The sequence below is a fragment of the Thamnophis sirtalis genome, unplaced genomic scaffold, assembly GCF_051295495.1.
Source record: "Thamnophis sirtalis isolate CommonGarterSnake01/CBP01778 unplaced genomic scaffold, rThaSir2_p1.2 scaffold_2, whole genome shotgun sequence".
In the NCBI taxonomy this organism is placed as follows: Eukaryota; Metazoa; Chordata; class Lepidosauria; order Squamata; family Natricidae; genus Thamnophis; species Thamnophis sirtalis.
Window position 1 is genome coordinate 31,387,883 of NW_028261382.1, and position 27,955 is coordinate 31,415,837.

The window sequence follows — 27,955 nt, forward strand, 5'->3', positions numbered from 1 at the left end:
CAAAGAGAGAGGGAGACAGAGAGAGAGGGAGAGGGAGAGAGAAAGAGACAGAGAAAGAGAGACACAGAGAGAAAGGGAGAGAGAGAGAAGGAAGAGAGAGGAGAGAGAGAAAGAAGAGGGAGAGAGAGAGACGGAGTCATTAAGTAATTGAATTGTAATGATCTAATTTATTCTGGCACTCACGATGTTATTTCTCAGTATAACTTGAGAAGAAATGTCAGCAGAGGAAAAAAGGAGGGGGGAGGAATGACTTTCTTGGAAGGGAGACGGGCAGCCCAGAGAAGCGGCTGTCACTCACCTGGAGACGATGGAAGCCCTCCTGGCTTCCCTGATTATAGAGATGAATCAGAAAAGGGAAAAGCAACGGGGGAGGGGAGAAACCCAACCACTACGCATTCCTTTTTATTGTGTTGATATTGTTTGTCTTCGTTATTTATTTCTCAACTCCTGCCTGTAGCCTCCGTGGAGTTGCACATCTAGGTGGCTTACACAATAAGATTACAACATCTGGAAGGGGGGGAAGACCAGTTCAAAACAAACAAGAGCCAAAGACAGTGAATGTGTGTAGGGGGGTGGGGAGGAGGAGGAGAAGAAGAAGAAGAAGCATCCCCCAAGGGAAACAGATCTCGCCCTCCAGGACTGGATGAAACCATGAGGGTTTTATAGCTTTTGGAGTGTCCAAGGAAGGTCGGGGTGATATCACCCTTGTAGGGAAGGGATAAATATCCCAGTTTTGAAGGGGGGCAGGATTGGGGGGGGGCAGGGACGGAGGAGAACAGAGAGAAGGAAAGTCTTGATCGTGCCCACCAGAGATACGGAGGTTTTATTTCTAAGCAGTTGAAAGTAAATCAATGATAGGGACTCCGACAAATTTGAGCAGGCGGTGATTTGATTCCTAGAAAAGACTTCCAAATTGTGTTGCAAAGAATTCCTTCCTTCTTTCTCCTTTCTTCCGTTCTCTCATCTCTTCTTCTTTTTTCCCCCTTTGCATCCTTCCCTCCTCCTTCTTTCATCTCTCTCCTTCCTTCCTCTCTCCCGTCTCACCTCTCCTTCCTTCCTCCTTCCCTCCTTTCCTTCCTTCCTCTTTCCATCCTTCTCTCCTCTTTCTTTCATCTCTCTCCTTCCCTCCTCCCTCCCTCCTCTATGTCATCTCCTTTATTCCTTCCTCTTTCCCTTCCTTCTTTCCCTTCCTTCCCCTTTCCATCCTTCCCTCCTCCTTCTTTCATCTCTCTCCCTCGTTCCCTCCTCCTTTCACCTCTCCTTCCTTCCTCCTTTCTTTCCTTCCTTCTTTCCTTCCTTTCCCTTTCCATCCTTCCCGCCTCCTTCTTTCATCTCTCTCTCCCCTTCTGTCCTCCCTCCCTTCTCTCACCTCTCCTTCCTTCCTCCTTCTTTCCTTCTTTCTCTTCCTTTCCCTTTCCATCCTTCCCTCCTCCTTCTTTCATCTCTCTCTCTCCTCCCTCCCTTCTTTCATTTCTCCTTCCTTCTTTCCCCCTTCTTTCCTTCCTTCCTGTCCCTTCCTTCCCCTTTTCAACCTTCCATCCTCTTTCTTTCATATCTCTTTCCCTCCTTCCTTCTTTCACCTCTCCTTCTTTCCTTCCTTCTTCCTTCCTTCCCCTTTCCATCTTTCCCTCCTCCTTCTTTCATCTCTCTCCTCCCTCCCTCCATTCTCTCACCTCTCCTTCCTCCCTCCCTCCTACCTTCTTTCCTTCCTTCTTTCCTTCCTTCCCCTTTCCATCCTTCCCTCCTCCTCCTTTTGTCTCTCTCTCCTCCCTCCCTCCCTCCCTCTCTTCTCTCACCTCTCCTTCCTTCCTTCCCCTTTCCATCCTTCCATCCTCCTTCCCTCGTCTCTCTCCTTCCTTCCTTCATCTTTCAGTAAAGACATTCATATTTATTGGGTTCAGGTCTGGGAGGGGCCGAAGCTTGATTAAGTAAAGAAGTAAGAGGTGGAACTCCCCGCAGGACCATGGAAGTCACGTGATTTTCCTCTGTTTTCTATCCTTCCAGTTGTGTTTGGTGTCTCATTCAGGCTTGTCCTCCCCTCCTCCTCCTCCTCCCCCCTTTCCCCACGCAGTCCGCATGTGGGATAAATAGAGGCTTCCAATTACTAAGACTTTGTCCTCATTAAACTTGGTGTTTCGCAAGTATCGGGGTAGAACAAAATAAGGGATGACACCGGAGCCTCGCTGGGGTTTCTCGGCTGACATCGAGCCATTGAAATCAGCCTCCCTCGGCCAACTCTTAATTCGCTTTGCTGTTATTTTCTAACCCTGCGCTGTTTATTTTTGTTTACTTCTCTTGGAACTTCCATGCGAGTTTGTGTGTTGAAATACAGATCCATGACTATGAGCCACTGGGTAAGAAGCCCCCCGGGGGAATCTTAGGGTCACTTATAGGGAACGCCGACAAGGGGGATTTGCTGAGCGCAGGAACATCCTGTTCCCTTGTCAAGGTAGCACATCTGTAGCAAAACCCCAGTTGATAGTTGACTGAGGAGATTTGTATCCTCTTTGCGCAGGGAGCAACTCTAAATGGGGAGAAACCATGCCAGGAGAGAGGGGGGCAACTAGTTTGGGTTCAAGACAAATTTATTGGGTTTCTGAAGATACATGGGATTCCATTAACGGTGCTGATAATGGAGAATATTTGTAGCTCGGGGTTGAAATGAGGTACTCTCTGTGCTTGGTGGTTTTCTTGCAGACGTTTCGTGGCCCAACTAGGCGATATTATCAGTGCTGAGAGAGCAAACTGCACTCCTTTCTAGCACTGATGATGTTACCTGGTTGGGTTATGAAACATCTGCAGGAAAACAAGCCAGCTCAGCATAATAATCTCTTCCTCTTCTTCTTCTTCCTCCTCCTCCTCCTCAGGTTGGAGAAGAAGGATAGAGCTGATTTGCTAGGATTTCTTTCATAATAATCTCCTCCTCCTCCTCTTCCTCGTCCTCCTCGTCCTCGTCCTCCTCCTCCTCCTCCTCCTCCTCCTCCTCCTCCTCCTCCTCCTCCTCCTCCTCCTCCTCCTCCTCCATACAGACCCTACTTCCTTTTAGCACTGATGGTTTTACCTAGTTGGGTTATGAAACATCTGCAGAAAACAAGCCAGCTCAGAGAGCACCAAGGACCACAGAGTCCTCCTCCTCTTCCTCCTCTTCCTCTCCCTCCTCCTCCTCCTCCTCCTCCTCCTCCTCCTCCTCCTCCTCCTCCTCCTCCTCCTCCTCCTCCATACAGACCCTACTTCCTTCTAGCACTGATGGTGTTCCCTAGTTTGAATAATGAACTGTCTGCAAGAAAACAACCAAGCTCAGAGAGCATCAGGGTCCCCTTGTAAATGGTGCTCCTTGTGCTAAATTGTAATTATGTAATTAGCTGTATATTAATAGGAGGAGAAGATCCTCCAGTACTGATAGATCTTATCTGCAGAAGATTCCAGGACGTTTCAGTGTTGAGACCCCCCAAAACAGGTCATTGAATGTGGTCTACGCGGATCATAAGATCCGTTCTTCTCATGCAGAACGTTTCAAGTAGGATCTTTGATCACCAACAGAAGGTCAGAGCAGATAACCTCAGGCACTTCCCCATGTGGGTTGAAATTGGTGGAACGCTCCGCTAGATGAATCCGGATGGATTCCTGGCCAAGAAAAGGAAGCAGAACACACGGCCACCGATCAGCGATGAAGCATGTCAGAACAGGGCCAAGCGGTGGTCACATTTGATGCGACAATGCTCTCGAATGCTGCTGACAGGCTTGTGAAAACGTGCGGTTCGCAACTGGCCTGCGATACATGTGTTAGCAATTCACTGTTCCTCTCTCTTGTCTCCTTGCCCTCTGCCAACCCAGCGCTTTGACGAGAAGAAAGGGGTGGCGGGGAACAGCGTGATGAAAACCAGACTGGGGTGGAAGTGGAGGGCTTTCAGCCAGAGGAGTTAATCTGTGCAAATGTTTCTAATTTGCATAATTTAGTTCCAGGGCAAGAGCTTGGCTCTCCCGAAGACACTGTTGACATTGGTGAGTCGAGCTGCGCCGTGTTGCCACCCTTGGGCATTAGAGGGGAGAGGTGTCAGCCACCCCAACTTGGTCAATCGAAAAGAATGACTCCCAGACTCACAGCCAGTGGAAGTATATTTTACTGATTAAAAAAGTATATCAATATCTATTGGATTATACAATGGCAGAAGAGCAGGAAACCATATTAGCGTGGAGTAAGAACTTTGGTTACAGCATAGATTTGGACAATTGGCAAGTCTTATGGGAAAGAAACAGAAAGTTAAATTTAGCCACCTCGTATAAGGAAAACTGTTCTATAGGTGGCACATCCCACCCACAAGATTAGCTAAAATTAACAAAAGCTTATCGCCACGATGTTGGAAATGTAATGCTGCATTAGGGACCTTCTACCATATGTGGTGGGAGTGCACGAAAGCTTGGGCTTTTTGGCACCAGATAAGAAAGTATTTGGAAGAGATGCGGAATCGAAGGATGGAGTTGAGGCCAGAATTATTTTTACTAGGGATCACAAAGGGAAAAAATATGGCAAATTTAACGCTGCATATTTTAACAGTGGCAAGACTGTTTTTTTACACAAAAATGGAAAAAATAAAGAGACTCCCTCAGAACAAGAAATAATATATAAGATACTGACGTGCGCAGGAATGGACAGACTGATTGTAGAACTCAAAGACTTGGATGAGACAGAATATCACGAAATCTGGGACAAATGCTACCAAAGGTTAGAAATGAGGGGAAAATGCTGGGACAGAAAAACACAGTCAAGTGAAGAATTGGAAAATATGGTATTAAGAAGGTGTGATAGGTAGGAATTGGATATGTATTTGTATGGATAGTAATTATATGAAAGAAAGGATCAATGGACAGGTAATCTGACTGGCTACGCATACCTATGCAATCAATATAAAATGTAATTGTTGAAAGATCCAATCATTATATGGAAATGTTTATGCCGGAAATGTCGCACCAGGTCTAATGTTTTTAATGTTAATCTAATTAAAAAAAACTTTAAAAATTAAAAAAGTTCCGTATTTTTCAAAGTTTAAGACACGCCGTTTTCCCTCAAAAAAGAGACTGAAAATCTGGGTGCATCTTATACACTGAATACAGCATTTTTTGCCTCCTGAAACTCTGCCCCCCTCACCAAAATGGCCATGCAGAACTTCTAGGAAGTTTTCAGAGTGCTCCTGGGGGCTGGGGAGGACAGAAATGAGTGACAAATGGTCTGTTTTTTGCTCAATTCCCCCCCCAGCCCCCGGAGCACTCTCTATGCATGATTTCTTTTGACAAAAAACGGGCCTGTTTTTGCAAAAACTGGCCATTTTTTGCTCGTTTTTGGCCCCTCTCCACCCCCCAGGAGCACTATACAAGACTCCTAAAGTCTATTCTTGCCTTTTTTTTAAAAAAAAAATTGGGCCCATTTTTTGGGCTGTTTTGGGGAGGTCTACAGAGTGCAAAACCTTTTTTTTTAATTTGCCTCTTCAAAACCTTGGTGCGCCTTGTACTCCAGTGCGTCTTATACTCTTAAAAATACGGCATATTTTACTAAAGCCAACTACTTTTCTGTGTCGCATGAGAAAAATGCACCTCTCTTCCACTGTCCTTATCACTTTCTATAGAGGGACAATCAAGAGCATCCTATCATATGGCATTACTGCCTGTTTTGGAAGCATTGCTGCTTCAGACAGGTACAGAGAGTGGTGAGGACAGCAGGAAAGATTATTGGAAGTTCACTTCCTTCTATCCAGGACATGTCATATAAGTGATGCTTGAGCAGGGTCCTCAGGATTGTCTGGGATGCTATACATCCTTTCACAACCTGTTTTCCTTGTTAACTTCTTGGGGAGGGGGCTTCTTGGTACCTGAAGCAGAGCATCTAGATTTAGTCACAGTTTTGTGAACTGTCAAGTTTCCTCTTTCTGCTACGTTTTCAAGATGGACAATGATTAATATGTATATAGGTAAAAAAATGACAACAGAGTGTTCTGACCTAGACTTCCCGAGAAAGCATAAATCACAATCTTAATCCCCAAAACCCTCTTTTATTTATATGGCTGTGAATGATGGTCATTCACAGGCCACAAGGCTTCACAAGTAGTCCGTGAAGATTCTGACAGATGTCTGCTCGAGTTGCCACTGTCTTTCAGGCGAATGTTGATCAACACCCACCTGATCTCCCTGGGAAGGCTGCCAGGGACCTAATTGCCAAATGCAGAGCAAGGCCAAACTTAGCATAGAGTCAAACAGAACTTTTCAAAGCTTGAACCGGCCAGATGAATTAATTGCTTCCTGAAAAAGCTCACATCCCGTTCGCTCCTGTTTTATGTCTTATGGGAGGGGCCAATCATCTCCAGGAATTACTCCCAAGTTGACTCTGTTTTCTTAATTGTTCTTGCCTTCTGGTAGTTCTGCGTATGCGCACACTGGGAACAGGCTGCCGCTGTTCTTCTGCCTCGCTGATGTCAGACTCCAGAGGCTCTATAGGCAAGCAAATAACTACTGGATGGCCTTGCCCCCCTCTCTGCCACTGACACAGAGCACTCATCCAAGCCTTCCCCAGACTCCAGGACTGGCCCATGTTCCTCCCCAACCTCCTCACTTTCTGATCCTGCTGCCAGCTCCACAGGCCGCCAACGGGCCACAACACAAAGATTATCTTATCTAATCTTATTTTGTCCTGCCCTGTCCTATCCTATCCTATCAAGTGGTTTCAGTGTAGCAAAGCCAAATCTGGTGTTTTGTGCCCTAGACAAGCAGTTAACCTTCCCCGTTGGTTCCCGATCCCCCCCCCAATAGTTATCATGAGTGTCCAATAGTATTAAAACTACTAATTATTTTGGTAAACAGTCTTCAGTTGCATGGGCTTGGACACGGTCCATTTCATTGGATCACATTGGAGCCGTCCGCAGCAGTCATGGGACGATACCAGTGGTGGGATTCAGCCAGTTCGCACCTGTTGGTTGTTAACTTTCTAAGCAATTCAGAGAACCAGTTGTTGGAAGAAATCTCATTTTGGTTTTTTCCCCACTTTCCAGGGCTAATCCTGTAAGGAAGGCAGGAAGGAAACATTCTGGTGTTGTTTCTACACTAATTTTTATTGCCTTGCTTACAGAAACTGCCTCTCTGGTTAACTCTTATTACATTCTAACAGCTAAGACGAAGCGCCCATCAACCTGAGTGATGTTCAGTTGGCCACGCCCACCCAGTCACATGACCACCGAGCCCTGCCTACCCAGCTGGTCATTGGGACAGAGAACCAGTTGTTAAATTATTTGAATCCCACCACTCTTGGTTTCTTTTCCTGTATTTCCCCCATTCAACCCACTCCACAAGCCCTTCCCCCTATTTCTCACAACAGCCTGGCCTCTCGCTAAGCTGGGATGGTGTTGCAGGATGGCAAGAGGTGGCGTTTGCTTCTGCCTTTACTCGATGCGGTTTTCTCTTTCCTACAGATGAGCCGAGTCGTTGCTACTTCCACGACGGGGATGGCGTGTGCGAAGAGTTTGAGCAGACCACCAGCATTGCGGATTGTGGCATCTACACACCCAAAGGCTTCCTGGACCAGTGGGCATCCAATGTGTCGGTTTCACACTATAACGAGAAATGTCCAGCTATGGTGGTAGCAGGCCAGCCGGCATCAAATCAAGTAAGGATGTTTGGGCACTTGGTGTATTTTCTGGGGGGGGGGGAACAAGCCATGGTATTGGACAGCCTCATGGCCCTGGGAGCCCCCATATGTGATGACTGATGACAGTTGAAGGATTTCCTGTTACTTTCTGGCAGAAGACAGACGAGAGCATTAATTAAGCTGGATTTGCATAGTTAGGTAGACTAGATTAAAAGAGGACTGTGCCTTTCATGATTGAGTCTGCTTGTAAGAATGAGGCGTGCTTTATTTGTTTTCTCACAATTCATTCATTCATTCATTCATTCATTCATTCATTCATTCATTCATTCATTCATTCATTCATTCATTCATTGAACTTGTCTACTATCCAATCAGGGACACAGTGGCTTAGTGGCTAAGCTTACAGTTGCCAGGAGGGTTACTTGTCCTGGTTTTTGGACCCTTCTCAATGGCTCAGTAGCTTAGTGGCTAAAATGCTGAGCTTGTCGATCAGAAAGGTCAGCAGTTCGGCGGTTCGAATCCCTAGCGCCGCGTAATGGAGTGAGCTCCCGTGACTTGTCCCAGCTTCTGCCAACGTAGCAGTTCGAAAGCACATAAAAGATGCAAGTAGAAAAACAGGAACCACCTTTGGTGGGAAGGGAACAGCGTTCCATGCGCCTTCAGGCGTTGAGTCATGCCGGCCACATGACCACGGAGATGTCTTCAGAGAGTGCTGGCTCTTCGGCTTTGAAACAGAGATGAGCACTGCCCCCTAGAGTCGGGAACGACTAGCGCATATGTATGAGGGAACCTTTACCTTTACTAGCTTCCAATCCAAGCTGCAAAGCTCTTTTTCTGCTTTGTGGTCCTAGCAGACAACCTGGAAGAAGAAAAATCTGGGTTACTTTCACATGTGGTTAGTGTGTGGATATGAGCTTCTTGCAGAACTCCAGTTGACCACAGTCCAAAGCAGAAATCTGCCCGAGGAAGTCTATCGACACGTTTCTTCTGTTTTCTTGAGCTCTCTGATTTCACAACTTCTCCTCTGGTCTCGTTGGGTAGCTTCTCCTTGGAAGAATGACATGGTGTTGGTTTCCCCCACCCCACCCCCAATTTCCCTTCATCCTTAGTTGTGCTTGGCTGTCCTGTGCCTCAAAGAATGTGGCCGAGGCAGGTTTTGCACGGGGGGAAAAAAACCACCCGAAAACATTCTAGGTTCTTTTTCTTGAAACGCTCAAACCTTCCACTTTAGGTTTTCAAAGAAATCTCTTCCTTTCTCCGCCTCCTGATCAAAAGTCATTTTCGGAGAAGAAAAGCAGCTAACAACGAGAAGGGCAGGGCACCCTGCTCTCTGATTCTGTGCTGCAGAAGAAAACACACACACACACACACACACACACACACAGATGCACAACACACGCAAGTAAGGAAGCAGAAGGCGGTGGCTTCCCATCCAGAGTTTCCAACAAAGTTTGCTTTGACCTTTGTTGCATGAGACGGAGGTCGAAATTAAACAAAACAGAAACCGCGAGGCCTTGCAACACTGCTTGAAGCTGACTTGGCACCAGAAGCCTCTTTTTTTTTTCAAAACACAAAAAAGCCCCACAAGCTACAGTTGGAAAGGGGAGGCCTCCGTGTAAAAGATTCTGGAACCTCGAGCAAATTGGGACTTTTTTTTCAGAACAGGAGGCCGAGGGAAGGAAAGAATGGTTGGCTTGTTTCCCCACCACTGCCTGCCCTCTTAACTGGTTAGGACCCCTTGAGCTATATTTCTTTTTCAGGTTATGCGATTTGGAGTATTTGGCTAGAGATAGCCTCTTTTTTTTTTTAAGGGAAAGAAGAAAGGAAATGGGTCTTACAGTTTTCATTAAATGCCTTCTTTTCCCCGCAGGGGTGCTATCAAGGTAGGAGTTTGAGGAAATTATCCAGGGTTTTAAGCACAGAAGGAGCCACCGAGTGCAAGGCAAGGAGCGGCTTAACGCGTTTAAGCAAAATAGCCCATATTACCATTGAAAGGGGGAGAAGGGACTCGGTGGCTCAGTGGCTAAAGACCCTGAGCTTGCCGATGAGAAAGGTCGGCAGTTCAGCAGTTCAAATCCCAGCACTGCATAACAGAGTGGGCTCCCGTGACTTGTCCCAGCTTCTGCCAACCTAGCAGTTTGAAAGCACGTAAAAAGGCGAGTAGAAAAAAATAAGGGCCACCTTTGGTGGGAAAGTAACAGCGCTTCGTGCGCCTTTAATGTTTAGTCATGCTGGCCACAGGACCACGGAGACATCTTTGGACAGCGCTGGCTCTTCGGCTTTGAAACTGAGATGAGCATTGCCCCCTAGAGCTGGGAACGACTAGCACATATGTGCAAGGGGAAAGATTACCTTTACTTGCATCTCCAGACTGAATAATGGCTACCCATACCACATGGACCTATTCATTCTCATTCAGCTGTGATCAATCAACCAGAATAGAGCTGGAAGGGACCTTGGAGGTCTTCTAGTCCAACCCGCTGCTCAAGCAGGAGACCTTGTACCATTTCAGACAGGGAGCTGTCCAGTCTCTTCTTAAACACCTCCAGGGATGAAGCACCCACAACGTTTGGAAGGAAGACATTCCACTGGTTAATTGTCCTCACTGTTAGGAAATTTCTCCTTAGTTCTATGTTGCTTCTCTCCCTGGTTACTTTCACCCATTGCTTCTTGCCCTGCCTTCAGATGCTTTGTATAATAGCTTGACTCCTTCTTCTTTGTGGCAACCCCTGAGATATTGGAAGGCTGCTGTCACGTCACCCCAGTCCTTCAATTATCAGTCCCCCTGGAGATCTAAAACAGCAACAATGGGGTGCATCACCCCAATATACTTTCCAACAAACAGATCAGTGATATTCATGTCTCTTGGTCCTCCCCTCTTTTTGTTCTTGTTCTTCTTCTTGTTGCTGTTGTTCTTCTTCTTGTTCTTCTTGTTCTTCTTGTTGTTCTTCTTGTTGTTCTTCTTGTTGTTCTTCTTGTTGTTCTTCTTGTTCTTGTTCTTCTTCTTCTTCTTGTTCTTCTTCTTCTTGTTCTTCTTCTTGTTCTTCTTCTTGTTCTTCTTGTTCTTCTTCTTGTTCTTCTTCTTGTTCTTCTTCTTGTTGTTCTTCTTGTTGTTCTTCTTGTTCTTGTTCTTCTTGTTGTTCTTGTTGTTGTTCTTCTTGTTGTTCTTCTTGTTCTTGTTGTTGTTGTTGTTGTTGTTGTTCTTCTTCTCCCCCTTCCTCCTTCTTCCCCCCTTCCTCCTCCTCCTCTTTCTCCTTCTCTTTCTCCTCCTCCTCCTTAGAATAGGTTGACCCCTTTTCTTTCTGGCACTCCCTGAGATATTGGAAGATTGCTATCATGTCACCCCTTCTTTTCATTAAACTAGACATACCCAGTTCCTGCAACCATTTTTCATGTTTTAGCCTCCAGTCCCCTCATCATCTTTGTTGCTTTTCTCTGCATTCTTTTTAGAATCTCAGCGTCTTTTTTTTTTTTTTTTACATCGTGGCGACCAAAATTGGATGCGGCATTCCACCAAATTGGATAGGATTCCAGCTCTGTTGAGAAAGAAATGGAATGAAAAGTTTATTTTTGACTGAAATGGTCCTTCACCTTGGTATAATGTGGCGAGGGGGTGGGGGGGACAGGAACTACACAGCCACATAAATGTTTAAACTTAGCTGTTTCCAACATGGTGATTGAATGAGGAAAAAGCATCCCAGCTTAAAACAACAACACTCCTTTGGTTCCAAAACTAGATTTTTCCATCTCTTAATACCCTAATTCTCTTTTACTCAAAAATATGTTGCAGTAGAGACATGGGTGTTTGGTGCCAGAGTAAGTCTGCAAGTGTTTAGTTGTGTTGTTGTTGTTTTTTTCCTTCTTCTCTTTCTTTCTCTCTCTCTCTCTCTCTCTCTCTGTCTGTCTCACAAACACAGACAGTTAGTTAACTGTGAGTCAGTGCAGATGGGCAACCTGTTTCCACTTTTTCGGGATTGCGTTGAGATGCTTTTCATGCAGAAAATGCAAATTAATTTGCAATCAGTCTCACTTTGCATCCCGAAAAGTGTTGTTTTTTTTAAAAAAAAAATAATAATCCACGAATCGGAATCCAGATGCATAATGTGGGAATTATTTACCATAAAAAGTTCAACCGACGAACTTACTCATTTTTAAGTTTGGGTGGCATCCCTTAATTAAAAACTCTTGCGGGTTGAGTCTTCCGCAGGGAAGTCATATGAGTTCTCTTCGTTCTTCGACACGAGAAAGGCTTTGTTCTTTTTGACTCAAAGAGATTTTGAAAAGGATAATACTAATATATTGTTTTTTTTTAAAAGAATCGTCTCCCGACATTTTCAATATGGGAAATGGTGATCGAAGCTGGCATTTGCCACTCGCTTGGCTGTTCACAACAAGAACTAGCAATGCTCAACAACCCTATTCTAAGTGTAGTCTTTGGCAATGATGTGCTATGGAGACTTGAAGATGCGTTTGTTGTCCAAGTAAACAGCTGAGCTGGTAGACAGGTTGTGTCAGCAATGCTGTTGAAGGTCCCCTTATTTTTCTTTGGCCTGATAACTTTAGATACCAATAAAATAGAACATTTGTCCTGTTTACTAGTATTGAACTGCAGACACCCAGGAATCGAACCAATTACGCAATGAGATGTATGTATATAAAAACTTTATTATATGTAAAAAAAAGCTGCAGAGCTAATGAGGAAAGGATGAAGCTGGCTTAAAAACCCAAAGAGCATTTGGGTGAATTTTTGACAAAGGGCAAGGATTCACACACACCACACACACACATACACAGACACCATGATTTATCTGCTCGAAAGTCCTTTTTTCGTGATTCTCCCTTGCTGCCAAGTCCTTCAATGCAACTGTATTTCACTGCAGCTTGACATCTTGCTCTGCTTTAATAGAGTAGATGGTCTCCTTTTTTCCCCTTTCGTCCCCTCCTTTTCAAAGCAGTGGAGTAGCTGGGCCCCTATTGATTTACGATGGGAGATGGACACCGTCTGTCACGCTTCCCCCCCCCCGCCAGTGGAATAAAGCCACTTTATTTACACTTCATTCACAAAGAGAAGAGAGGGGAAGATCCCTCCAAGCTTCACAAGATCCCTCCGAGCTTGACCTTCAGCAGGAAGAAGGAATGGAGAGAAGATCCCTCCGAGCTTCACCTTCAGCAGGAAGAAGGAATGGAGAGAAGATCCCTCAAAGCTTGAGGGAGATCACAAAAAGAAGATCCCTCCGAGTTTGACCTTCAGCAGGAAGAAGGAACAGAGAGAAGATCTCTCCGAGCTTGACCTTCAGCAGGAAGAAGAAACGTATGGCACAGTTATTATTCTGTTTCCCCTGAAAATAAGCCCTCCCCTAAAATATTTAAACATATGCGCAGCCAATCCCCTCCATTTCCTGGGGAAGAAGAAGGGAACATGCTCCATGCACCCCACATGCACCTGCCATCCACCTGCAAACCCACTCCAGGGGAAGGATACTGTAAAATCTCTATTCCCTCCCCACTCCAGGGGAAGGATACTGTAAAATCTCTATTCCCTCCCCACTCCAGGGGAAGGATACTGTAAAATCTCTATTCCCTCCCCACTCCAGGGGAAGGATACTGTAAAATCTCCATTCCCTCCCCACTCCAGGGGAAGGATACTTAAAATCCCCATTCCCTCCACACTCCAGGAGAAGGATACTGTAAAATCTCCATTCCCTCCCCACTCCAAGGGAAGGATACTTAAAATCCCCATTCCCTCCACACTCCAGGGGAAGGATACTGTAAAATCTCCATTCCCTCCCCACTCCAGGAGAAGGATACTGTAAAATCTTCATTCCCTCCCCACTCCAGGGGAAGGATACTGTAAAATCTCTATTCCCTCCCCACTCCAGGGGAAGGATACTTAAAATCCCCATTCCCTCCACACTCCAGGGGAAGGATACTGTAAAATCTCCATTCCCTCCCCACTCCAGGAGAAGGATACTGTAAAATCTTCATTCCCTCCCCACTCCAGGGAAAGGATACTGTAAAATCTCCATTCCCTCCACACTCCAGGAAAAGGATATTGCAAAATCTCCATTCCCTCCACACTCCAGGAGAAGGATATTGCAAAATCTCCATTCCCTCCCCACTCTGGGGCCAGCCAGAGGTGGTATTTACTGATTCGCCAAACTCCTCAAAATTTCCACTACCAGTTCTCCAGAAGTTGTCAGAACCTGCTGAATTTCACCCCTGGTATGTTGCATGAACAGGCTTCATATCAACAAGACAGAATAGGCCATTCTTGATATTCTGCCCATATTACAGGTGGAAATATGGAGGCTATGACAATTCTATTAAAGCCACCTTTGATTGTTTTGGCCAAGCACTCATGTGAAGAATTTCTCCAAATGAGGAAAGGATGTTGAACAAAATCAGCTTGAGAACCTGTTGGGTCTAGTACAGTGTTTCTCAACCTTGGCAACTTGAAGATGTCCCGACTTCAACTCCCAGAATTCCCCAGCCAGCGAATGCTGGCTGGGGAATTCTGGGAGTTGAAGTCCGGACATCTTCAAGTTGCCAAGGTTGAGAAACACTGGTCTAGTAATTAAGGCACCATGCTAAAAAGCAGGAGACTGTGAGTTCAAGTTCCTCCTTAGCCATGAAAGCTCTTTATTTATTATTATTATTATTGTTGTTGTTGTTGTTGTTGTTATTATTATTATTTGGGAGTGCAACAAACGTGTCTCCCAAAAGTACCCAGTCTTTAAGTCAACCACAATCTTCTCAAAGGCTGTAGATAAATATAGCTCTGGGTTTGCCAAAAACGTCCTCTGCACGTTGGGTGAATTCATTCTCCCCGGTTGACATTCTGGGCTAATCATGTTTTGTGGTTTCCCCAAGTGTCATCTTAGGTCTCTGGGCTGGAGCTGGATGAGAAGTGCGGCTTGTGGGGTGGGGGGGGTGAGGCTAAAGGTCCTTTGAGTGCAGAGTTGTGGCTGCTTTCTTTCGTCATAGCGATAGCTGCGATAGTGAAACTGACTGGGCTTGAAACCCAGCATTATTTGATGGAATACAGGACCTGCTTCTCTTATGCTGTATCAATCTCTCTCTAAGTCTCTCTTTCTCTTTCATTCTGGCCAAGGACAATATTCTGTGCAAAATCCGTGGTGCTCTCTGAACTTGGTGGTTTTCTTGCAAATGTTTTATCACCCATCATCAGTGCTAGAAGGGAATGGGGAAGATGGAGCAGGAGGAGGAAGATTGTGGAGTCCTTGATGGTCTCTGAACTTGGTGGTTTTCTTGCAGATGTTGTGCTACCAAACTAGGTATCATCAGTGCTAGAAGGGAATGGGGGAGGAGGAGGAGGAGCAAAGGGATGAGGATTGTGGGTTCCTTGGTCATCTGTGAACTTGGTGGTTTTCTTGCAAATGTTTTATCACCCATCATCAGTGCTAGAAGGGAATGGGGAAGGAGGGGGGAGGAGGACGAAGAGGAGGAGCAGGAGGAGGAAGATTGTGGGGTCCTTGATGGTCTCTGAACTTGGTGGTTTTCTTGCAGATGTTGTATTACCCAACTAAATATCATCAGTGTTAGAAGGGAATGGGGGAGAAGGAGGGGAGAAGAGGAGGATGAAGAGGAAGAGCAGGAGGAGCAAAGGGATGAAGATTGTGGGGTCCTTGGTTATCTCTGAACTTGGTGGTTTTCTTGCAGATGTTGTATTACCCAACTAGGCATCATCAGTGCTAGAAAGGAACGGGGGAGGAGCAGGAGGAGCAAAAGGAGGTAGATTGTGAGGTCCTTGGAGTTCTCTAAACTTGGTGGTTCCTTGCAGATGTTTCATCACCCAACTAGGTATCATCAGTGCTAGAAGATAATGGGGGTGGAGGGAGAGAAAGAGGAGGAGAAGATTGTGGAGTCCTTGGAGGTCTCTTAATTTGGTGTTTTTCTTGCAGATGTTTTATTACCCAACTAGATATAATCTGTGCTAGAGGGAATGGGGGAGGAAGAGGAGGGCAGGAGGAGGAGGACTGTGAGGTCCTTGGTGCTCTCTGGACTTGGTGGTTTTCTTGCAGACATTTCATTACCCAACTAGTTATCACATGCACCAGAAGGGAGTGGGGTTTGCAGGGAGGAAGAGGAGGAGGAGGATTATTCTGAGGTCCTGGGTTCTCTCTCAGCTTGGTGGTTTTCTTGCAGATATCTCATTATCCAACTAGATGATACTAGCGGTGGTAGCAATGGAACATTATTTTCTGCTCATCCAATAGGAGATGTATGTTCTTTCCCTCCCTTCTTCTTGGCTTCCCGTTTTAGTTTCCCAACTATTGAATCCGGTGGGAGTGTGGGTGGTTTATGCCAGTACAATGAAGAGAAATAGAAGGCTTGAGACATAACCTGCAGTGGGAAGCCAACACCCCTCCATATAGGCAGTGACAAGAGTTATGGGAACTGGAGTTCCATAACATCTGGAGGAGGGCCATAAACTTTCTCACTCATGGGCTCATATAACAGAACAGCCACATAGCCAAATGGTTCTTGGATGTAAGATTACTCAACCAAAGCCAGGGGTGTATGTGATCTAAGTGGCTTTGTATCTAGGTGGATGCATAGCCTTCTGTTCTGACCGAGGCTTCCCAAGACCATGAAGCAAACTCCTGGTCCCGACAAAAAAACCCTTTTATTAATTGACTGTGAATTCTGCTCCTTCACATCCAGCAAAGTCTTTCAAGGGAGGATTCGCAGTCACAGACCTTCTCTGGCTTGGAGAGCTGCCAGGCCGAGATCTGCAAAACTTGGCAAAGAGTCTCGGAGAGTCACGAACCAATTAAGCGAACTAATTGTCTCCTGCAAACTCCACTCCCCTTTCGCTCCTCTTCTATTTCCTCTGGAAGGGGCCATTCATCGTCCACCTGTGGCTTTGCTCCCAAGTCGACCCCTGCTCTATCTATTTATGTATCTATCTATCTATCTATCTATCTATCTATCTATCTATCTATCTATCTATCTATCTATCTATCTATCTATCTACCTACCTACCTACCTACCTACCTACCTACCTACCCTTCTTATATCTCTATCACCTTTATCTCTCATCTCTATCTCATCTATCTCCTATCTATCTATCTATCTATCTATCTATCTATCTATCTATCTATCTATCTACCTACCTACCTACCTACCTACCTACCTACCTACCTACCTATCTACCTACCCTTCTTATATCTCTATCACCTTTATCTCTCATCTCTTTCTCATCTATCTCCTATCTATCTATCTATCTATCTATCTATCTATCTATCTATCTATCTATCTATCTATCCTATCGTAATCTAATCTAATCTAATCTAATCTACCACTGGTGGCACAGTGGTTAGAATGAAGTAGTTAGAATGCAGTATTGCAGTTCGATTCTCACCAACTCAAGGTTGACTCAGCCTTCCATCCTTCTGAGGTCAGTAAAACAAGGACCCAAATTGTTGGGGGCAAGAGGCTGGCTCTGCACTGCAAAGCGGTATACAAGTCTAAATGTTGGTGCTAGTGGAGAAAAGCAGTATAACAGACCCAGAGCCCAGCTGGTTTTGCAGATTGCAGACTACTGAGGTTTGGAGAAGCAGGGATCAGGGGTTGGCATGGATCTTTTTGCAGGCATGGCTGCTAGATTACTTTTCCCCCCGGCCTCCGACCGAAATTTCTGGGGCTTTGGGCTCCAGGAGAAAACTCTGGCAGCCTCGAGGCATCCGTGGTGAAGAGAAACATGTTGCCTTCTTTTTTTTTTTTGGCAAAAAACCAGACTCGGTGAGTCACAGGGAAATCTCACCACATCTCAGAGGAAAGACCCAAATCTTGATCCTCCTTTGCTCCGTCTCTTGCTTTCTCTACCCTGTGGGTGGGTGGGTGGAAGGGACAAGGCTGGATTTAGAGCCCACTCAAAGGCAGAAGTGCCCAGGGTAGCTCTAATTGAAAGCAGCTTTCCAGAGGCGATGCCAGGAAGCAAAAGGCAGGGACTTTCAGTCCATCTGCAAGCAGAAAGAAAAACAGAATAACAGAGTTGGAAGGGACTCTGGAGGTCTTCTAGTCTAGCCCTCTGCTCAAGCAGAAGACCCTATACACTTTCAGGCAAATGGTTGTCCAATCTCTTCTTTAAAACTTCCAGTGTTGGAGGATTCACAACTTCTGGAGGCAACTTCTGTTCCACTGGTTAATTGTTCTCACTGTCAGGAAATTCCTCCTCAGTTCTAAGTTGCTTCTCTCCTTGATTAGTTTCCACCCATTGCTTCTTGTCCTGCCTTCAGGGGCTTTGGAGAATAGCTTGACTCCCTCTTCTTTGGGGCAACCCGTGAGATATTGGAAGGAAGGAATGAGAGAAGCAAGGAGAGAAGGAGGGAAGGTAGGAGAGAAGGATGGGAGAGAGAAGGATGGGAGGGTGGAAGGAAGGAAGGAGAGAAAGAAGGATTTCTCCTTGATTAGTTTCCACCCATTGCTTCTTGTCCTGCCCTCAGGTGCTTTGGAGAATAGCCCTCTTCTTTGGGGCAGCCCCTCAAATATTGGAACACTGAAGTGCCTAGACTTTAGACTTTGAGAAGCACCAATCTGGGGCCGCTTTAAAATGTATTAGGAGCCAGACCTGGGGTGGGGGGGGGGAGAGAGAGATGGTGCTAATTGATAAGGAGTTCCTCCTAAATTTTATATTTCCTCAAAATTGGCCGAATTAAAGGCAGCGAAGGTACATAAAGAAAGCCTGAAATGTGTTGGGAGCATCAATTCCATGGGGGGAATGTAATGAGTGGGAATGGTCGAGTTAATTTGAAAACTGAATCCAATAGATAAGTGGAGATCATTGGGTGCAACATTTCTTGAGCCGATATTTGACTGATCACTTGACTGCCAGAGGTTATGGCATGTCCTAGGTACTCTGGCTGAGGAGGTCTAGTTTGGCCTTGGCCAATTGATCATAGATGTTGTGTGGAATGTTGAACATAATGTCCAACATTGGATGGATGGATGGATGGATGGATGGATGGATGGATGGGGAGAGCAATGGAGAGAGGGATGGATGGATGGAGAGACAGATGGGGAGACGGATGGAGCATGAGATGGATGGATGGAGAGACAGATGGGTAGGAAGAGGGATGGGTGGATGGGGAAATGGATGGAGAGGGGGATGGATGGGTGGTGGGTGGATGGATGGATAGAGGGATGGAGAGAGGGATGGGTGGGTGGATGGATGGAGATAGGAAAGGTGGATGGAGAGAGGGATGGGTGGGTGAGTGGATGGATGGAGAGACAGATGGGTGGGAAGAGGGATGGAACATGAGATGGATGGATGGATGGATGGATGGATAAAAAATGAATGGGGAGAGGAATGGATGGATGAGGAGAGGGGTGGAGAGGGGGATGGGTGGGTGGATGGAGGGATGGAGGGAGGAAAGAGGAATGGAGAGAGGGATGTAGAGAGGGATGGGTGGGTTGGTGGGTGGGTGGGTGGATGGATGGATGGATGGAGAAAGGTGGATGGAGAGAGGGATGGAGAGAGTGATGGGTGGGTGGGTGGATGGATAGAGAAAGGGGGATGGAGAGGGGGATGGATGGGTGAGTGGATGGATGGATGGAGAGACAGATGGGTAGAAAGAGGGATGGATGGGGAAAGGGATGGAGAGGGGGATGGGTGGATTGGTGGGTGGGTGGATGGATGGATGGATAGAGAAAGGTGGATGGAGAGAGTGATGGATGGGTGGGTGGATGGATGGATAGAGAAAGGTGGATGGAGAGAGGGATGGAGAGAGGGATGGGTGGGTGGGTGGATGGATGGATGGATAGAGAAAGGTGGATGGAGAGAGTGATGGATGGGTGGGTGGGTGGATGGATGGATAGAGAAAGGTGGATGGAGAGAGTGATGGGTGGATAGGTGGACGGATGGATAGAGAAAGGTGGATGGAGAGGGGGATGGATGAGTGAGTGGATGGATGGATGGATGGAGATACAGATGCATGGGGAGAGGGATGGATGGATGGGGAAAGGGATGGAGAGGGGGATGGATGGGTGAGTGGATGGATGGATGGAGAGACAGATGGATGGGGAGAGGGATGGAGAAGGGGATGGGTGGGTGGGTGGTTGAGTGAATGGATGAGTGGGTGGAGGAAAGAGGGATGGAGAGAGGGGTGGAGAGAGTGATGGGTGGGTGGATGGATGGATAAGGAAAGTGGATGGAGAGAGGGATGGATGGGTGAGTGGATGGATGGATGGATGGATGGATGGATGGATGGATGGATGGATGGAGAGACAGATGGGTAGGAAAAGGGATGGATGGATGGGGACAGGGGTGTAGAGAGGGGTCGAGAAAGGGATCGATGGATAAATGGATGGAAGGATGCAGAGACAGATGGATGCATGGTTGGTTGGATGGATGGATGGATGGATGGATGGTCAGACAGACAAACAGACCATTTCAGTTGCTTTCTGCATTTACTACTATTTGAACACTAGGAATGTTCACTGAATATTATATGTCTGAATGAAGGACTCTGAATGAAACCCAGGCTAGAAAAGGGCTACGGCATGCATTCTCACATGGTGCCTGCCAACCATGGTTTGCCTGTCCAAAACATTCCCATATTTTGAAAGATGGTTCGAAAGAATGCCATCAAAGAATCCTAGGCATGATAGGACAACTTTGCCTCGTTGGAAGACTTCCCGCAAAGACTTTGGGCTTCAACGATATCTGGCATTCTAACCCAGGATAAGCCCACTTATCCCTTCAACGCCATGCAGAATAGTGGAGCAGTTCTGAAGAAAGCTGGCCCTCCACCCCATCTCTAAACCGCACAACAGAACCCAGCAGAGCCAAGCAGTTCTGCTTCTGATTGCAAGCCTCTTTCACAGGAAAAAGTGCTGAGCTTCACAAAAGAACCAAAAAACACAGGGGGGGGAGAGAGAGAGAGAGAGAGAGAGAGAGAGAGAGAGAGAGAGAGAGAGAGAGAGAGGCACAGACAGAAAAAGACAGAGAGAGAGAGAGGCAGAGACAGAGAAAGAGAAACAGGGAGAGGGAGAGAGAAAGAGAGAGGAGCAGAGAGGGAGAGAGAAAGAGAAAGAGAGAGAGACAGAAAGAGGCAGAGAGACACAGAGAAAGAGAGAAAGAAAGAGAGAGAGAAAATGAGAGATAGAGACACAGAGAGAGGGGGAGAGAGAAAGAGAGAGAGACAGAAAGAGAGAGAAAGAGAGACAGAAAGAGAGAGAAAGAGAGAGACAGAAAGAGGCAGAGAGACACAGAGAAAGAAAGAAAGAAAGAGAGAAAATAAGGGATAGAGACAGAGGGAGGGGAGAGAGAAAGTGAGAGAGACAGAGAGAGAAAGAAAGAGAGAGAGACAGAGAGAGAAAGAGAGAGAAACAGACAGAGAGAGGGAGACACACAGAGAAAGAAAGAGAGAGACAGAGAGACAGAGAGAGAGAAAGAGAGAAAGAAAGAGAGAGAAAATGAGAGATAGAGACACAGAGAGTGGGGGAGAGAGAAAGAGAGAGAGAGAGAGAGAAAGAGAGAGAGAGAAAGAGAGAGAGACAGAAAGAGGCAGAGAGACACAGAGAAAGAGAGACAGAGAGAGAGAAAATGAGGGATAGAGACAGAGGGAGGGGAGAGAGAAAGAGGGAGAGACAGAGAGAGAAAGAAAGAGAGAGAGACAGAGAGAGAAAGAGAGAGACAGACAGACAGAGGGAGAGAGACAGAGAGAAAGAAAGAGACAGAGAGACAGAGAGAGAGAAAGAGAGAAAGAAAGAGAGAGAGAGAAAATGAGAGATAGAGAGACAGAGAGAGGGGGAGAGAGAGGGAAAGAGAGAGAGAGAGAGGCAAAATAAAATAACATAATATGGAAACCTCTCTATTTTAAACGAATGGAGCTTTCCTGGAGCTCACCCCTTGGTTTGTTTTGGGCTCCGCTCAACTTTTTTCAGCCCAGGCTGGGGGGTCAGCTTTTAAAAGCAAGTTCTCACTCATCCATTCAGCGACAGGTGATGGGTGCCAAACTCCATTCCTCCCAGTTCTGTTTCCCTCCGTCTGTCTTGGGGGTGGGATGGGGGGGGTGTCAGAGGAAACGGAGAGGAGAGGCACACTGCAGGGGTTTGCGGGGGGGGATGTGGAACCAGGGGCGCGCCATCGGTCTCGGTGAGCCCCCTTGGCTGTATAAATTGCAGATGTGGGCAAGGATGGGTCCCATAACTGGGAGAGGTATTGAAATCAAAACCAGTCCTCCCCTCCCTCCCTCCATCCTCCCCCCCTCCCCAATCCCATTCCACCAAGACAGGCTGTTGAAAATGATACATGTCAAATTGCTGGAATGAATTTCAAACGCCAAAGATACTTTATTTTAAAAAAAAAAAATCTTGCCTTGCTGTAAAATGTAACACAATCCATTGGCAAGTCTCGGCAAAATTCTGTCCCGCTTTGGATTTTCTTTCTCCCCCCCCCCTTCCCACCCCTTCCATTTTTATATATATATATATATATATTTAACAAAACTGAAAAACTTTTTCCAACCCATTAAACCTGATTTATGTTTTGCCCACGGATTCCTTCCCCCCCATTCTCTCTCTCTCTCTCTCTCTCTCTTTTGGAGGGGATTTAAATGAGAGAAATCATGACTTCACTTTTGGCCAAGTTTAGCTGCTCCGTGCTCCGAATACTTGAATTTATTTTTTGGTTAAAAAAAAAAAGAATATATCTGTGTGGATGTAAGGAAATCATTCTGACTTGAAGTTCTGCGGGATTCCTTTTCCATGTTTGCCACCATGGGAGTTCACAGCGTCTCCTCCAAAAAAGCTTTTTCTCCTTCGCAGCTGGTTGCAGGGCTACGGAATGATAGAAATAGCACTTAGACTTATCTACCGCTTCATGTTGCTTTTACAGCCCTCACTTAAGTGGTTTACAGAGTCACAATATTGCCCCCAATAATTTGGGTCCTCATTTGACCCACCTCGGAAGGATGGAAGGCTGAGTCAACCTTGAGCCGGTCAGGATCGAACACCTGGCAGTAGGCAGAGTTTCCCTGCAGTACTGCATTCTAGCCACTGTGCTGCCACAGCTCAGAATAGGGTAGGGTAGGGTATGGTGGAGTGGAGTGGGGTGGGATGGGATGGGATGGGATGGGATGGAATGGAATAGGATAGGAATAGGAATAGGAATAGGAATAGGAATAGGAATAGGAATAGGAATAGGAATAGGAATAGGAATAGGAATAGGAATAGAGTGGAGTGGAGTGGCATGGAATAGAATAGAATAGAATAGAATAGAATAACAAAAGCACTTAGACATATACCACTTCACAGTGCTTTTACAGCCCTTTCTAAGCAGTTTACAGTGTCAGCCTCTTGCCCCCAACAATCTGGGTCCTCATTTTACTGACTTCAGAAAGGTAGAAGGCTGAATCAATCTTGAGCCAGTTGAGATCAAACTCCTGGCAGTGAGCAGAGTTTAGCCTGCTATACTGCATTCTAACCACTGTGCCACCATGGACGGACGGACGGACGGACGGAAGGAAGGAAGGAAGGAAGGAAGGAAGGAAGGAAGGAAGGAAGGAAGGAAGGAGAAGGAAGGAAGGAAGGAAGGAAGGAAGGAAGGAAGGAAGGAAGGAAGGAAGGAAGGAAGGAAGGAAGGAAGGAAGGAAGGAAGGAAGGAAGTCAACCTTGAGCCAGTAAGGATAGAACTCCTGGCAGTGAGCAGAGTTTAGCCTGCTATACTACATTCTAACCATTGCACCACCACAGAAGGAAGGGAGGGGGGGAGGGAGGGAGAAAAGAAGTCAACCTTGAGCCAGTCTGGATCAGAGAACTCCTTGCAGTGAGCAGAGTTTAGCCTGCATTACTGCATTCTAACCACTGACCCACCATGGCTCTTCAACTGTATCTGAATGAAAGGATTAATACAGCATTGAATTCTCATGCGGCAAGTTGTCCTACAGCAAGTTGTCCACAACAAGTTTGTTCTAGACTCCGTACAAGCCTATCGGTCAACACATAAGTTGCATCCACTGGTTGCATGGATTTTATGTACACTTCCCCCCCTCCAACTGGACGTAACGTTCTTCTTTTTATCAGATGTGCCGGACCAAGGAGTATGACTTCAATGATGCTATGGCCCAATACGCATGGTACCCCTGCACTGCCAACCATACTCACACCGTTTTCTGGCTGAAGGTAAATATGCAATGCAATTTATATTTATAATTTATAAATATGATAAATGTATTTTTATAAATGTTTATGTATAATTTATAAATATGCAACGCAGTGGCTTGGTGGCTAAGATGCTGAGCTTGTCAATCAGAAAGGTCGGCAGTTCGGCGGTTCGAATCCCCAGTGCCACATAACGGAGTGAGCACCTGTGACTTGCCCCAGCTTCTGCCAACCTAGCAGTTCGAAAGCACATTAAAAAAATGTAAGTTGAGAAATAGGAACCACCCCTTTGGTGGGAAGGGAACAGCGCCCGTGCGCCTTTGGCGCTGAGTCATGCCGGCAACATGACCACGGAGACGTCTTCGGACAGCGCTGGCTCTTCGGCTTTGAAACGGAGATATATCAGAAATAAATGTAATATATCAGATTCTGGTTAAAGATTGTGAGGGATACTTGTGGACCTCTGGATAGTTCTCAGCAGGCCTCATGGGTGGGTGTGAGATGAAGGTTGCTAAGAATCTTAGTTCTGGAGGTTCACCAAGAGTGGTAACTTCTCCTTACTGGTTAAAGGTCTTCCCCCTCTTATCCATTGCCCTCAAGGGATTGAAATTCAAGCCTTCAACAGACAACCTGTGCTGAAGCTTCCAACTATATTTATTTATTTTATTTTATTTAGTTAGTTTGTCAAACAGGTGCGAATAACAGGTATAAATATAAACATGGACATGAGCACATGAAATGAGTACAGATAAATGGGGACAATAGGACAGGGACAGAAGGCACGCTGGTGCGCTTATGCACACCCCCTTTATGGACCTCTTAGGAATGGGGTGAGGTCCACGGTGGACAGTTTAAAGTTGAAGTTTTGGGGGTTTGAGGACGTAACAACGGAGTCAGGTAGAGCATTCCAGGCGTTGACCACTCTGTTGCTGAAGTCGTATTTTCTTGGTACACCCACGTTACACCTATCCTCCGCGAGCTGCACTGGTTACCGATCAGTCTCCGGATACGCTTCAAGGTGCTAGTCGTAACTTATAAAGCCCTTCATGGTATTGGATCTGGGTACTTGAGAGACCGCCTGCTGCCAATTACCTCCCACAGACCCATTAGATCTCACAGGGTTGGCCTCCTCCGGGTTCCATCTACTAGCCAATGCCATCTGGCTACTACCCGGGGGAGGGCCTTCTCTGTGGCAGCTCCGGCCCTCTGGAACAAACTCCCCGCAGGGATTCGGACCCTCACCTCTCTCCAGGCCTTCCGAAAAGCCATCAAAACCTGGCTCTGCCAGCAGGCCTGGGGTTGATGAGTTCCCCTCCCCTCTCGACTTGTATGATTGTGTGACTCTTGCTTATTTTAATTATTTGTATTCGTTTTATGTTCCCCTTTTTCCCCTTTTGAATTGTTTGCTGCCCTGAGTCCTCCCGGAGAAGGGCGGCATATAAATAATAAAATTCAATTCAATTCAATTCAATTCAATCGAGTTTGGAGCGGTTGACCTTGAGTTTATATGGATTGTTTGCCCAAATATTATTGCGGTCGAAGCTGAAGTAGCCGTTGACATGTAGGACGTTGAAGCAGACAATTCTGTGTACTACGCTTAGGTCAGACCGAAGGTGGCGTAGCTCCAGGTAGTCTTGGACCATTAATGGCTGTGCATAATAGTTTTATTTTAATAAATTAAAATAATGCATTTAATTTTAACGTTATGTTTAATAACATGAATGGTTGTGTTATGTTTAAGTGAGAACTGATCCCCTCTTTCTCTCTCCATAGGCTTTCTATACCCAACCCATGGTAGCCACTGCTGTGATTATCCACTTAGTAACAGATGGGACGTGGCTGGAGATGGACCTCGACCAGAAACAAGAGTCCATTTTTGTGCAGCTGGTGGACACTAAAAACCAAAGTCACGATCTCGGTGAGAAGGCTAGCTCGGTTATAACACAACATGAAATAAAATGTTGGTGTTTTTTTTTTTTAACTTCCCCTTGGAATAGGCCAGGGAGCAGGAAGATTTAAAAGAAAAAATTAGACACGCAAAAATCAGCAGCAGGTTAATTTCATGGAGTTCCACTAGTTCATTGGGGTGGGGAAACAATTTTCATTGATTCTTTCTATGTTTCTACGTGTTTATTGTTGATTTTAACTCAGGGGCCGATAAGCACAAAGCTGAGCTGACAACCCTGGATTCCCGCTGGGTGGCATTTAATACGATGCCAAGTATGTGGCTCGGATCTCTTGCAATGTTAGAATCCTATTCAGTAAAGATCCAATGGATTTCTAAGGATAACAGAATAACAGAGTTGGAAGGGACCTTGGAGTAGATGTGATAGATAGGATAGATAGATGGATGGATGGATGGATGGATGGATGGATGGATGGATGGATGGATGGATGGGTGGTTGGTTGGATAGATAGATATGAATGGATGAATGGATGGATGGATGGATGGATGATGGATGGATGTTAGATGATAGATATGAGAGAGAGTGATGGATGGATGGGTGTATAATACATAGATGGATGAATGGATGGATGGAAGGATGGATGGATGGATGGATGGATGGATGATAGGCACAGACAGACAGATGATATAGGTAGATAAATAGACGTTAGATAGATGATAGATACAAATAGACATATAGACAGATATTAGATAGATAGATAGTGTGTGTGTGTGTATTGTGTGTGTGTGTATATGTGTGTGTGTGTGTGTGTGTGTATATATATATATAGTATGGATAGATGGATAGATATAGATATAGATATAGATATAGATATAGATATAGATATAGATATAGATATAGATATAGATATAGATATAGATATAGATATAGATATAGATGATATAGATATAGATATAGATGATATAGATATAGATATAGATTAGATATAGATATAGATATAGATGGATAGATAGAGAGATAGAGATAGATAGATAGATAGAGATAGACAGACAGACAGATAGATACGAGAGAGAGAGAGAGAGAGGGAGAGAGATATATAATTGATAGTTTGATTGATGTTTGATGATTGAGATGATTGATAGTTGAGAGATAGTCCAGCCCCCTCCTCAACCATTGTTGTACTCCTCCTTTCCATTTAGCTTCTTCTGCCCAATTAAGGGACCCTCCTCAATCTTTTTTCTCTTTCCCACCAACCCTGACCCTTCTCTCTTTTTCTTCTCTCTAACCCCCCTCCCTCTCATCACCACCCCCAACCTACCCCCCCCACCAGGGGAGCACGGTTTGAGCTGCCGCAAAAACCCTTTGATTATCCCAGTTGTCCATGACCTCAGCCAGCGTTTCTACCGGACTCGGGCCATCCTCGTCACCTTCAGATCTCAGTATGTGGCCATCTCCGGGGTGGCCTTGCGCTCCTTCCAGAATTTCGACCCCATCGCTGTCAGCAGCTGCCGGAGCGGGCAGACCTACAGTCCCGTGGAGCAGAGGTAAGATCCTCCTTTGGGTTCTCATTAGTCGCCAGCTTCAGACGATGATGAAGAGGGTCATCGGGAAGAAGAAAGGGGAAAGGGATGGTTGACCTTTGGCCTTGTTGGCAGGAGCCATGTGGCCCTCCCTGAATACAAACAGGCCGGGCCATTTAACCCCACAAGGGAGGAGGTCCATAGATTATTTCCACCTCTGCTGACCTCTCTAGGTGACCTCCGTCTACTGTGTCGGCACAGTTCCAAGGTTGGACTTAAATGAGCAGCTCGAGAAGGGAGACCTTCCCCCCCTCTGGGAAAGAAGGAGAGGAGATCTTTGCCATTTGGGTTTTGATTCCTCTCACAGGACACACACACACACACACACACACACTTGTACACTCATTCACACACACAAATGCTTTCTTTGCTTTTCAGTGGATCTTTACTGTCAGCCTTGAGTGGGAAACGTGGCTTTGGTTGAAAGCGCGCTGGAACAAATCAGACCGGGTTTTTTAAATTCTGCATTGGCTGCAAAAACCAGCTGGGTGGGCCATGGATTAGGAAGGTGCTGAAATCTTTCTTCCCTTGTCCCCATAAAACTTCTTTGGCTTCCTTTATGTGTTATGTTTAGGATAACTTAGAATTTCCTTCCTCCAACCCTTCAAGTCCTTCCTTCCTTCCTTCCTTCCTTCCTTTCTTCTTTCAGTCCTTTCCTCCCTCTTCTTCCTTCCTTCATCCCTCCCTCCCTCCTTCCTTTGTCCCTCACT

The 27,955-nt window shown here is 45.9% G+C and overlaps 3 protein-coding genes across 3 annotated transcripts in view; 2 read left to right on the forward strand and 1 right to left on the reverse strand.

Annotated features, from left to right (window-relative positions):
- LOC106552739 (astrotactin-2) overlaps positions 1 to 3,521 on the forward strand; it is a gene marked incomplete at its 5' end in the record, with an annotated part of 151,987 nt that extends 148,466 nt beyond the window's left edge. The window contains 1 exon segment of the mRNA XM_087707614.1: positions 3,377 to 3,521. Coding sequence (XP_087563740.1) covers positions 3,377 to 3,521 — 145 coding nt within the window.
- Positions 3,522 to 3,606: 85 nt separating this feature from the next.
- The window catches only part of PAPPA (pappalysin 1), a 70,290-nt gene continuing 45,941 nt past the window's right edge, over positions 3,607 to 27,955 (forward strand). Inside the window, 5 exon segments of the mRNA XM_087707615.1 lie at positions 3,607 to 3,739; positions 7,455 to 7,648; positions 23,681 to 23,779; positions 25,532 to 25,676; positions 26,996 to 27,209. Coding sequence (XP_087563741.1) covers positions 3,607 to 3,739; positions 7,455 to 7,648; positions 23,681 to 23,779; positions 25,532 to 25,676; positions 26,996 to 27,209 — 785 coding nt within the window.
- LOC148048563 (uncharacterized) lies at positions 19,140 to 20,185 on the reverse strand (the record flags this gene model as incomplete). The annotated part of the gene is made up of 3 exons (XM_087703882.1): positions 20,168 to 20,185; positions 19,562 to 20,079; positions 19,140 to 19,419 (listed from the first exon to the last, which is right to left on the reverse strand). Coding segments are annotated over exons 1-3 (816 nt in total), but the record flags the coding sequence as incomplete, so codon positions are not given.